General features: G+C 35.9%; 2 protein-coding genes across 3 annotated transcripts; both read left to right on the top strand.

Annotated features, from left to right (window-relative positions):
• The first annotated feature begins 885 nt into the window (after positions 1 to 885).
• LOC113084155 (meprin A subunit beta-like) lies at positions 886 to 6,506 on the top strand. 2 transcript variants are annotated; one of them, XM_026254796.1, is made up of 14 exons: positions 886 to 980; positions 1,235 to 1,253; positions 1,362 to 1,421; positions 1,506 to 1,549; positions 1,825 to 1,903; positions 2,020 to 2,137; positions 2,353 to 2,531; positions 2,667 to 2,885; positions 3,020 to 3,172; positions 4,602 to 4,817; positions 4,891 to 5,358; positions 5,499 to 5,684; positions 5,765 to 5,986; positions 6,088 to 6,506. In XM_026254796.1, exons 1-14 carry the CDS (start codon positions 924 to 926, stop codon positions 6,093 to 6,095), a joined length of 2,028 nt encoding a protein of 675 aa, XP_026110581.1. In that variant the 5' UTR covers positions 886 to 923; the 3' UTR covers positions 6,096 to 6,506. The 2 variants fall into 2 exon arrangements, with proteins under 2 accessions (XP_026110581.1, XP_026110582.1); XM_026254797.1 differs by having other exon boundaries at positions 887 to 980; positions 5,765 to 5,989.
• A 5,407-nt stretch (positions 6,507 to 11,913) lies between these two features.
• Positions 11,914 to 13,470, top strand: LOC113084157 (meprin A subunit beta-like; the record flags this gene model as incomplete). The annotated part of the gene is made up of 7 exons (XM_026254799.1): positions 11,914 to 12,040; positions 12,258 to 12,338; positions 12,579 to 12,597; positions 12,686 to 12,745; positions 12,824 to 12,867; positions 13,108 to 13,186; positions 13,353 to 13,470. Coding segments are annotated over exons 2-7 (377 nt in total), but the record flags the coding sequence as incomplete, so codon positions are not given.
• Between the last annotated feature and the right edge of the window lie 128 nt (positions 13,471 to 13,598).

Genomic DNA, 13,598 nt, shown 5'->3' with positions numbered 1-13,598 from the left:
TATTGATTTCCTCTTTCTTTCTTTAGTTTTTTTTATTTATTAACAGAACTAACACAGCAGCTTGCTATATTAGGTTTTTGGTTGCTTTTATTTTAAGAGCTGCCACTGCTGAACTAAATGCGGAACTGACACGCATCCAGTTTTCTCACTTCTTCTTACCTTTTCTGCGATGCTTCAGGTCTTAAAGTCTCTACTAATGAACTAACAAGTTGAATCAGGTGTGTTAGATGAGGAAGACAGTGCTGGGCTGCACGAGGACATTTTTGAAAATCACTGCATTTCAGACATGTTCTTAATGTGCTTCAAACATAAATACTTATATGCATGCATACTTTAAACTTTATTGTAACTTTATGACTTAACTGATGACATAACAATGACATTGCATGCTCATAGTTTCATTTGCATGTGCACTCAAATTAAATTATATACAGTGCACGACACTGTATTTGTCAGTGGAAATGAAGTGCATATGCTATGAGTATATGACTGACAGGACTGACAACAGGTGGAGTGTGGGTCTGAATAGTCTCTCATTTGATGTGGTCACATTAAGACATTCTGTGTTTAAATAAACAATTCTTGTCAGGAAAAAAAAGCCCTAGAATCCCTAGCCCTGCCCCTGCTTTAAATGCGTTAAATATTTAATAAACTCATCTGTATCTTGGATAGCTTGAGGGTGAGTAAATCTTTAGCAAATTTTCATGTGGGCTGGACTATTGCTTTAAAATCATTCTTAGCCAAGTCTTTATCAATAATTACTTTTATCATGCCTAATAATATCACATTAACCATTAGAGTAATAAATCATACACTATCAGGTACAGGCTCTTATCACTGCAGACTAGGCTCTTTTGTTCTATAAATTGGTTAATACACAATGCACTGATGTTCTGAAGAGAGCGTCTTAGAGTGAAGTTCTCATGGCGTCTCTCCATACATTACTGATTCTGTGCGGATGTGCCACAGCCCTGTGTTTGGTGAGTACAGAATTCAGATGTCATACATTTTGTGATCATGTGTTGATTTATATTGTGCTAAACAGAAGCAAATGATCATAACGTATGTTATAGCATAACTAACACAGTTATGGTAAAATGTAATGGCCTTGTTGAAGACTGAATGAGTTTTATAATGAAATAGTCTTTGGTTATTTTATGATAGCAAGTTACAAGTTTGTTGATGTAAATGTGCACCTTTGACAGTTATCTCTCTAATGATTTTCTTTCAAAAGCCAACATCTTCACTCACAGGTGAGTCATAATCACATTATTTTGAATATAACAATGTATTCATATGATGTAATGATTTAATGTCCTATGATATAATGTTCTATCTTTTTTTTTTTTTTTTTTTTGAAGGCAATACAGAAATTGATGTGGATGGTGGAAAAGACCAGGATATATTTAATATAAATGAAGGTTTGTGGAAACATTAATATCAAATCTTAAATCTGTAGCATAATTTCTATAACAGTTTGCATTAACTGCTGTCTCATTCAACAGCTGCAGGACTTGACCTGGTGGAAGGAGACATTCTGATAAAGGAGGTCAGTGTTTTCTTTGAACAAATCCTCATGTCACTTTCCACAAACATGATACAAAGTAGGACCTGAATCTCTGGGCTTAAAAAATAATAATAAACCATTTTTAGGACATTCTTAACCTTCAGAAAATGTCAACATTAACATCAAACTAATGTATAAATACACTTAAATACAGTAAATTTTCAAATGCTAAACATCACAACTAAATAAAATTGTATTCAAACAAAACAAAAGTCAAAAGTTACAGGCTAAATCCATGTTTGGTTCACATTTAACAGGGAGAAGGCAGAAACACTATCCTGGGTGAAGAGTATCGCTGGCCGACCACTGTGCCATATGTCCTAGACAGCAGCCTCGGTCTGTGAATAGAATAATAACTGATACAGTTTAGTTGTTCAGTCCAGTCATTTAAATTTGAACTTAATATATGCTCCGAATTTCTCTCTCTCTCTCTCTCTCTCTCTCTCCAATAGAAATCAATGCTAAAGGTGTGATACTGAAAGCATTTGAGCAATACAGACTCAAGACCTGTATTGACTTCAAACCCAGGGATGGAGAGCCAAACTACATTTCCGTATTTAAAGGCAGTGGGTAAGAAAACTTCAAAAACATTATTTGAACTCATATTGCCATGCTCCATGCTCATGGATTTTTTTTTTTATTATTATTATTGAAAAATGTATAATTATATTGTTTTTAATTAGACTAATAATATCTTAGTCTCTAATCATTTTAGACCTTTGAAGACATGTGCAAACATTGGACTTTCTTCCATTGACTGTCGGGATGTTTTTGTGTTCAATCAGATGTTACTCAAAGGTGGGGAATCGAAAGATGGGGAAACAAGAGTTGTCAATTGGTGCAAACTGTGACAGTTTAGGAACAGTGGAGCACGAGTTTCTGCATGCGCTGGGTTTCTGGCATGAGCAATCCAGATCTGACAGAGACGACTATGTCACCATTGTGTGGGACCAGATTCAAGAGGGTATCTATTTAATTTTTAAATACACGCATCAACAATAAGATCATTCTGTCTTGCCAAACTCCTAAATGTATATGTTCTAATATTAAAATCCACACGTTTGTTTATTTAATGTTTTGCCATTTGTTTCTCGCGTAGGTAAAGAGCACAACTTCAATTCATATGATGAAACGGAGTCAAGCTCTCTCGGTGTGCCCTATGATTATGGTTCAGTCATGCACTACAGTAAGACAGCCTTCAGCAAAGGCAGTGAACCAACCATTGTAACCAAAATACCAGAATTCTTGAATGTGATTGGTCAACGCATGGAGTTTAGTGACAATGACCTGCTCAAGCTGAATCGCCTATACAATTGTAGTAAGTTTATGATTAAGCACTTTCTGTGGAATAATCCTCAAATATATTGACATTAGTTTGACTGATAAGATAAAGACTACTTGCTCAACTAATAATTCTCTCACTCACCTAAACATTTTTCATAATTCTTCCAGCTACAGCCTCAACTTTTTTGGACTCTTGCAATTTTGAGGAGCCGAATATCTGTGGTATGATCCAGGGTGATGGTGGAAATGCCAAATGGGCTCGTGTACAAATGGTAGAGGGCGGTCCACAGACGGACTACACCAACCTGGGTCAATGTCAAGGTATGAACACCCCTAATCACAAATTTCATTGTAGTTTTGCATTTATTTACAATGAAAACTATTTTTGAGCCACATTATTGCTAGAAATAAAACTTCATGCAAATGAGATAAGTGAGTTAAGTCATGCAATCATGTTTCCATTTATGCAACTTCGTGCTGGGTGGCCCTGTATATTGTGAAATCTCATTGGCTCAAAATCCATATAACCTCAAATATATTTGGTTGTCATGCATGATGGTTGTAATGCAGAATGAAGATTACTATTATAAGCATGTGTGAGTTCAGAACTCGCTGACGTAAGATATGTACTCTGGGCCAATCTAAAGCCATTGAAATTAAAAATTCAATGGCTCTGGTCCAATCATAGCATTCTGATTCAAATGAAGCATTTACTCTGTGCTGTGTAGTCCAGTCTGAAGTTGTCTTATTCTATGTTTCTGGGCCAAAATTGCTGTCTAAATGTGAACGTTTGACACAAAAATGAAAACATCAATAAAAACACTGACTGCATATACAGTACCCTTCAATGTTTACACACAAGACCAGGAGGTAATTTCTGATTAATGATGTCACAAAATATTCCGGTAATTTGAAACCTATGTGTGAATGGTGTGTAAAAAAAAAAAAAAGGTAAAAAAAAACATTTGTTGCCTGTGTGAACAGTGTATTTTTTGTATGTACCAGTAAGGTCGTTCTGGCAATTTCACAGCAATTTACTGGTATTACTGTGAAAAGGATCTAAAGGGACTAATGCATCAGCAGCACCACACCCATCCATTGTACTACTGTGTTGAACGCATTGAAGACTGACACAAAAGAGAAGAAACCAATTAAACAAGTCATTATTTTTGTTTTGTTTGTGCACAAAAAGTATTCTTGTAGCTTCATAAAATTTAAGTTGATCCACTGTCACATGGACCATGATAATCGTGTCCATACTATCCTTCTGGGACTTGAATGTCAGATGCTATGCTGTCTATGGAAGATCAAAGCTCTTGCATTTCACACAAAAAATAAAAAAATAAAATCTTAATTTGTGTTCCAACGATGAACAAAGGCCTTACGGGTTTGGAACAACATGAGGGTGAATTTGGATGAACTATTTCTTTAAATAGGGTGGTGTCACATGGAAGACTATTTGTTTAGTTTTGTCTGTTCATTGCTATATCACCTCTGTGTAAAAGGTTTAATAATTCATAGTCCAAAATCCTGCATTGATAACTGTTTTACGATTTTATGGTGGCACTTTGGTCTTCATGATAAACATTTTACTGATACTCTAGGGAAACATTATTTGACCTTCTCTAGGCATTTCTTGTCAAGGATTATGACATGTAAAATGATCTTTAAACTCCATAATAAGTTCTAAAGAGAAAGCAAGAAGACTGGCTTAATACCCAATTATCTAATAAAGTTTATACTTCCCCAGGAGTTGGGTTCTTCATGCATTTCAGCACAGCCACAGGAACCCAGGGTGACAAGGCTTACCTGGAAAGTCGCCTCTTTTACCCCAAAAGACCCTCCCAATGCCTGCAGTTTTATCACTACAACAGCGGGGGCATTGATGACCAGCTAAACATCTGGGTGCGTGAATACACAGTTAAAAACCCCAAAGGAGCCCTGAGACTCATTCAGAAGATCAGTGGTAATACTTTTTATGTTTAAAACACCAATTAAATAATTTTAATCTATTGGTAACTTATACTTGTACAACCTAGGTGGACTTCAAGGATCCTGGGAACTATATCATGTTACGCTAGATGTCTCTGATAAATTCAGAGTAGTATTTGAAGGGGTTAAAGGAAGAGACACATCAAAGGGTGGTCTGTCTCTGGACGACATCAACCTTTCAGAGACCCAGTGTCCTCAATACACTTGGCGCATTCGTGATTTTTCCAGTCTTCTCGCTACAACCCCTGCCGGTTCAAAAACCTACAGCCCCCGCTTCCTGTCCCCAGATGGTTACTCATTTCAGATTGGTTTGTACATTAATGGTTTGAAGGATAGTCCAGATAAAATGGCAATATACCTCCACTTGACCTCTGGACCCAATGATGACAATCTCCAATGGCCATGTCCATGGCGTCAGGCATCTATGGAGCTGATGGACCAGAATCCAGACATCCAACATCGCATGAACAACATTAGGATGATCACTACAGATCCAACCAAGACCTCAACTGACAGTAAGACACAAACAAAGAGTTGGGGAGGCATTTTTATGAGCCATTAATGCTAAGATATTCTTAGTACTTGGTTACAGATTATGTTAAGTTTGAAGTCAATAAAATGCATTTTATAAATAGTATATTCTCTCTTTGTGCAGCCATGGGTAATGTTGAGTATTTCTGGGATGACCCACGAAAAGTAGGCAGTCTAGTCACTGACACAGATGGCAGTAAATTCTACCGGGGTCCGGGTTCCGGTTCCAGCAATTACATCACACATGGTCGTCTGAAGAGTCGAAGCTTCATCAAAGGAAATGATGTCATCTTCCTCCTGTCTCTTGACGGTTTGCCATTTTTATTCCATACCAGTGTAATTTTTATGAATTAGGACAAGAGTTTTAACTTTTCACTTCGTCAATGATAGATGTGACTGGACTTTGGAAGACTCAGACCGGGAGACCAGAAATCCAAGACCTGCAATTAGAGATAGATGACACCATTGGAAGTTCTACAGCAACAGTGGCAATAAGTGTCTTCGTGGCGGCTGCCATGTTCCTGGGTCTTGCTGTGGGCGCAATGTTCTACATGCGGAGGAGGGGGAGACTAATGGAAAGAGACAGAGAGATTGAACCGGAGAGGACAGATGGTTGTATGTTTCTATATACCAGTTTTCTCCTCCCACACTAGATAATTGTACCATTATTAAACAGTACAGTAACTCCCATTAAACTGAATTTTCTCCCACAGAAACCTAGATGTCCATTCAAAAGGACAGTGGACTAGAAAATCCCTATGACACCTTGCAGGATACATAATGAAGCCGTTAATGGAGGAAAAAAAACTAAATCTTTCCAGAATTTGTCAGATTGTGTTTTCATTACCGAAAATGGAGCTACTGAATCAGCTTGCCCTTCTCTGTATCCAAAATGAATATGAATAAAAAAATAAAATACAGCTGATAAAACTATTGTACTATTCTCAAGACGATACTGTTACTAGATTACTAGCACTTCTCGTAGTCTTTGCTTTCATAAGATGAATTGCTTTTTTGTACTACTCATTAGTAGATTGCTTTGGACAGACGCTTTTGCTAAATTATTACATGGAAATGTAAAAAAAATAAAAGCACTTGATCAAAATAAATACTCAACAATTGATGCTCACAGTTTATGAGTGGTTTCTTATGGTCTTTAACAAAGTGCTATATTACAAATAATTTAAAATGTTATTTACATTCCTGAATTTTCAAGAGATGCAGCTGTCCATTGGCACTGCACTATATGAGAAACATCACATTCTCTGAGACAATGACCTGGTTGTCATCCTGCATGCACTCCAGCAAAATATTAATCTTGTTCTGGTCAAACTCCTCGCCCTGGTCTTTGTTAATGTGAGTTAGAAGATCAGCACACCACTGACTAAGACCGCGTCACCTTAAAGGACTTCATTAGAGCTGCCTCGAAGACTTTCTATCTAAACTAGTCAAGTCAAAAGGGTCACACTGTTAAAAATCAGTATCCATATCTAATGTGCAGTTACATTGTGGAACCGATTCAAAAAAAGAAACATGATTGAAAAAAATCCAGACCAGTTCATTATTGTAGCACAAGTATTGGAGGAATAGTCCAGAAAAATTCACAGTATTGACACAAGCCAGAGTCTATTATCTGATAATGAGGAGGACTCTCTTGTACTTGTCCTGACTGATCTCAGCCTTCTTCCTTTGACTGCTTCTCTAAGATGTTGGTCTGCTCTTCTGACATGACTGAGCTGTCACCACCACCACATATGAGACAACATCATATTATCACCACCACCACATATAAGGCACCATCATATTATAATGGCTTAGTACATTCAAAATATTAAAATTCACTGTAGAAAAATAAAAGAAAAAACTATTAAACTGGTTAAATTGACTTTATTTATTTTATTTTATGTATTTATTTAATAGGGACAGTGCTTATGAATGAACATAGCTTTTCAGTAATGTACATATGCCAAAGTTAGCCCCCAGGCTATTTTACATTTGTAGTCCCATGTGAGGTCCTCAACGATACCTAGTAACAAAGCTAAACATTTAATTTAAACATGATTCGACTTAATTTAAAAGACACTACATTTAACAACAACGTATAAGAAATGCCGCAGTTAGCAAACAGCATCTAATATAGCATACTCATACATGATGGACACACACATATACACATACACAGTAAAGTGCTACTCAACGTGCATTAAGTGCATTATCCATTTCTTAAAGTGCTATTAGATGCTGCCAAGTGCTTGATCTAGTTTGGTATACATACATACACTTATAAAGTAATAAAATGAACCGTACCCATTTATCCAAATTACAACAATTATCATTAGTGGGCACATACTTGATTTGTTTTAAGCCATTGCTTAAGTTGGTTCTTAAAACTGGGAAAAGTCAGGCTTTCTCTCATAGCAACCGGTAATTTGTTCCAGATCTCTATCCCCTTAATTGATAGTACATATTGTCCAAATGCTGTACGTCTGTGAGGCACCACACAATCACCTCTCGTGCAGGCCCTGGTTACACTTCTGCCTCCGCCCGTTGTTTTCACTTTAATGTAATCACTTAGTGGGAGTGGGGCAAGACCATGTAGGATCTTATATATAGCACAGGCATATTTGAGCTTTAAGAAATTTGCAAAGCTTAGTAGGTTATATTTTTGTAATATTAAGCAGTGATGATATGAGAGTGGTCTAGAATTTTTAGAGCTTGTTTGAAAAGTGACTCCATTTTTTTGAGCGTTGTGGCATTTGTGAGTGACCAGTTTGTAAAACTATATTCAATATGAGAAAGGATCATAGCGCGAAGAAACATTCTGGCTACTTTGTGACAGAAATGGTCTAATATATCTAAAGTTAGCAAGATTAAATTTAACAGTTTTTGATAAGTTTTTTATATGATTTTTAAAAGACAGTGTTGGATCTAATACAATGCCAAGGTATTAGAATTCATATACAATCTGTAGTTCTTCTCCGTTTAAAAATATATTTGAGCGATTATTATTTCAATCTGCCGCTTAGAGAACATCATACAAACAGTTTTTTTAGGGTTCAGTAGTAGACATGATTTAATGACCCACTCCTGTACACGGCTCAGTGCAGATGTAAGTGACTGAGAGGCTTCTTGAATGTTTTTCACTGAGAAGGAGTCTAGAAGCATTTCTCCTGCACCACTTCATAGTATGCAGACCAACAAAGGAGCGGTGTGGAAAAGACACTGTTAAACTGGTCATAAAGCAAGCTTGTGAAGGTTACAGTATGCACAACACCAAGTTAAATTTTTTAGGTGAATGTCATTAAAGGAGAGAGGAATTGACAAAACTGGTTGAGGCCATTCAAAAAATTTTAATTAATAAGCACGCCTTCTCTGTGTCTAACTGATGTGATCCATTTGTGCAGACTGTGGATGAAAGAAATGGCTGTATGACATTTGTGCAGTTGCATGGGTGCAGGTTGAAACCAGTAGGTAATTTTTCTAGAAAATTTAGAAATTTAGAAAAAGACATAATGGCTTCCCAAGAAATCATTGGTTACACTGATGCAATACTGCTGGTTACACACGCTGTGTCAATAATTCTGCTGAAACAGGAAACTTCACATCTGTCTACTGCTTGCTAGCTAAGATACCACACTGTATTTCTTTGAAAAAAAACAAACAAAAAAAACACATATGACAGTGAAACAGTGCCCTGTGTTAACTCTTAACACTCTGTTAACAACAGAGAGGAAGAAGGTATAACTTTACTGTGTAACTGTGCTGGAAGCTGTTTGGAAGCAATGGCCAGACCTCAGAGAGACCCTCTTTGACAATGCTGACATGATGCTTTTTGTTGAGGGGTCAGCCTCTAGAGACCCTGAGACAGACACAACAAGGTTGGCTTATACTGTAACTTCGGAACATGACGTGATTTTGTCAGGGTCATTGCAGTCTATTCAGCCCAAGCAGCTAAACTAGTGGCATTAACAGAGGCTTGCAGATTACTGCCTAATGAATTTAACTTTCTGATTCTATTTCAGATGTGTAGACCTTTGCAAAAATAGAGAAAAACAATGTCTATACATCACCAAATGATGATTGTAAACACAAGTGCCCAAAAATGATGATGATTATTTCCCAGATTTAGTCTATTCCACCATGGGTGACTAAACCCCCAAGATTTAGTACTAGTTCAAGTTCATCAGATAATGACAAAGAAACCATTGTGTAAGAATGATATAAATCTTTATTACCCATAAAGAATAATCAAACGTCTGAAAATTAACTGTATATTTGACCATATAAATTAAATAATTGAGCTTGAGCTAAAAGCATCCTGATACTCATTTGTGATCCTGGACCACAAAACCAGTCATAAGTTGGTATATTTGTAGCAATAGCCAACCATATATTAAATGGGTCTAAATTATTATTATTTTTTTTAATGCCAAAATCATTAGGATATTAACTAAAGATCATGATCCGTGAGGATATTTATATCCTACTATACTGTACATATATAAAAACATTTTGATTGGTAATATGCATTACTAACGACATAATTTTGACAACTTTAATTGGATTCCAGATTTTTAAACAGTTGTATTTCAGCCAAATATTTTACAATCCTAACAAACCACACATCAATGTATGTAATGCTTATGTACAGCTTATGATGTAAAAAAAAATAATAATACAAAAAATTATAATAATAAATATAGCTGCAAGCAGCAATAACGGGGCCAAGCACTACAGAAACAAGCTTCAGACGAATGGCAGGAATGAGTAATTAAGAAAGTTTTAAGATTATTTTAGGCAAAATGGCTTGAAAACAATAAACACAACAACTAGTAGTAGGATTTATTTGCTTATCACGTGTAACCAATAGGTGGCGCTGTTACCAAATTAGTTTTGAATGGTCAGTGTGAGGTGACGATGACACATACAAAGTTTGGTGCAAATATATCAAAGCTTTGCAGAGATACAGCCTCAAATGCATTTTGGCACCCTTCCAGCAGTTTTGTTGATGCCCTAAATGAGAACCGTTTCGTATATCGACACGAAATCCATAACATTTTGCCAGCATGGTCTGAAGATGATCCACGTGAAATTTCGTGAAAATCTGACTAACGGTCTAGGAGGAGTTCGAAAAAGTAGGTTTTCAACATTAATCAAAATGGCGGACAGGAAGTTCAGCCAAATAAGGAAAACTTGTATCTATGTTCTCGACTTGACCCAAGGAATCTAAAAAGACCAGCATGATGTCAATAGCCAGATTTATTCAAAAGTTATTAGCCTTTATGTAAATTGATTTATAACTTTTGACCAATAGGTGGCGCTGTTTCAAAATATTTTGAGTACCTTCAGGGGATGGTGTTGTTGGCACATTCTGAGTTTCGTAATATTACACCAATGCATTGTTTAGTATAGCATTTTATTTCACAAAACTGTATTGAAGTCAATGAGAATTTCATGTTGCGTTCTATTATAGCGCCACCAAGAGGCTCAGTCCCACCATTTTTTTTATGTGTGCTCAGAGTGAGCCCATACATATGTGTGTCAATTTTGGTGAAAATATCTCAATTCACTTCAGAGTTATAGACATTTATAAGAAAAAGCACGTAAAAAACGACTGACTCTTGACTTTGATTGAATATTACTACCCCTTACTATCAATATTTTTGCATTTGGGCATTGGTGTTTAGCTATCGACCTATGTTTCCGAACTTCTGACAGTGGTTTCGTCTCGATCAGACAAGCGGTTTCGAAGATATAGCCAAATGTTTTTTATGCGCTAAATCACAACGCTACACAAACTGTAAGGCAAAACCTAGCATGTTTGGTATCCTAGGACTCGGTAAGGTTTCAGGAGTCCAATTTGATGAGTATCGTGAAAATCGTGAATCGGCATGAGCTCAGAAATTAGAAGAAAAAGAATTTCGTTGATTGGCCTTAGGGTTAAAAAGTTATTAACAAAATTAAAGTGAAATTTTGGACAGCTGGTGGCGCTAGAGGGATTCACTTAGACACAACAAAATTGGTGTACTTAATGTTGGCACTGTCCTCTATCAGAATGTCAAACCATTACAACTTTCCCGCATTCGGTTCTATGGGCTGCCATAGACTCCCAGTCAGAATAATAATAATAATAATAATAATAAGAACGCCAACAAAAACAATAGGTGCCTCGCACCTTCGGTGCTTGGCCCCTAATAATAATAAGAACGCCAACAAAAACAATAGGTGCCTCGCACCTTCGGTGCTTGGCCCCTAATGACTCTCATGACTGGTTTTGTGGTGCAGGATCAGAATTTTTGATGTTCATGTTCATCGCATGCGAGACAAGTGAAAAACGAGAAATTCAGGTTTTTTTTTTTACAACACTCTAAACCCCTAACTTTGAAGTAGATACTTTACATTAAATACTTATTCAACCCTAGTCTGGGAGGAAATAGATACCCTAAAAGGAGACATATGAGCATGCATTATTATTGGATGAGATAGAAACATCCTGGTTTGATTGGGATATAAATACTGAGTCGAAGAGTTCCTCTTTGTCACACACTGTGCAGATGCTCTGTATGATTGTCTGACTTTCTTGCAAGAATAAACCTCTTTTTTTTTTTTTTTTTTTTTTAGTTATTGTCTCACAACAAGAGTTGGAAATATTTTTCCATACCAAGGGTGAGTAAATCTTCAGCAAATTTTAATTTAGGTGAATTAAACTCTTTCTAACTTTTAGCCAAATCGTTATCAATAATTACTTTTACCATGTCTAATAATATCAAGTTTACCATAAGTGTAATAAATCATAAACTATCGGATACAAGTTCATATCACTGCAGACTAGGCTCTTCTGTTCTATAAATTGGTTAATACACAATGCGCTGATGTTCTGAAGAGAGCGTATCAGAGTGAAGTTCTCATGGCGTCTCTCCATACATTACTGATTCTGTGTGGATGTGCCACAGCCCTGTGTTTGGTGAGTTCAGATGTCAGAGAAATAATTTTACGAATCATCGTGTTTATTAATATTGTGTTTAAAGCAAAACTTACACAGCTATTGTTATTTTAACAATTACAATGACCTTGTTGAAGACTGAATGAGTTTTATGATAGTTTGTGGTTATTTCATTACAATATCAAAACTTACACTGTAATAGCTTGTTGTTGTAAAATGTGCACGTCTGACACTTTATCTCTCAAATGTTTTCTTTAAAAGCCAACATCTTCACTCACTGGTGAGTATTAACATTCACATCATTTTAATATAACTGTTTTTTCTATTGATATTTATATAATATTTTCAGAATTGATCTTTTTTGGTAGGCAATGCAATATTTGATGTGGATAATGGAAAAGACCTGGATATATTTGAAATAAATGAAGGTTTGTGGTAACATTAATATCAAATCTTAAATCTGTAGCATAAATTATATTTGCATTAACTGCTGTCTCATTCAACAGCGGCAGGACTTGACCTGGTGGAAGGAGACATTCTGATAAAGGAGGTCATTGTTTTCTTTGAACAAATTCTCATGCTACTTTCCACAAACAGGATACAAAGTAGGACTTGAATCTCTGGGCTTAAAAAATTAATGAAATACATTTTAAGGACATCCTTAACCTTCAGAAATTGACAACATTAACCTCAGGAGGTCAAACTACTGTGTAAATACAGTTAGATATCACAAACATAAAAATTATAACATTTTATTTAAATAAAATAAATCCTTGTTTATATTTAACAGGGAGAAGGCAGAAACACTATCCTGGGTGAAAAGTATCGCTGGCCGACCACTGTGCCATATGTCCTCGACAGCAGCCTCGGTCTGTGAATATAATAATAACTGATTCAGTTCTGTTGAATTTATGCTTTGACCTTTATCTGATATTATAATTCTAACTTATTATTTGCTCCAAATTACTCACTCGCTGTCCTAATTATTTTCTTCTTTTATTTATTTATTATTATTATTATTATTATTTTCTATAGAAATCAATGCTAAAGGTGTGGTACTGAGAGCACTTGAGCAATACAGACTTAAGACCTGTATTGACTTTAAACCTTGGGATGGAGAGCCAAACTACATTTTCATATTTAAAGACGATGGGTAAGAAAACACTACACACATTTAAACTCATCTTCACACATTGTGCAATAATCAAAATGCCATTCACATTTATGTAAATGTATGTCACATTTCTTTTCAAAAATCGTATTTTTAAAGTCCCTATGGAA

Source organism: Carassius auratus, unplaced genomic scaffold, assembly GCF_003368295.1.
Source record: "Carassius auratus strain Wakin unplaced genomic scaffold, ASM336829v1 scaf_tig00039844, whole genome shotgun sequence".
Classification (NCBI taxonomy): domain Eukaryota; kingdom Metazoa; phylum Chordata; class Actinopteri; order Cypriniformes; family Cyprinidae; genus Carassius; species Carassius auratus.
Note: the sequence above shows the minus strand (reverse complement) of the source record. Positions and strands in the feature narration are given on the sequence as shown.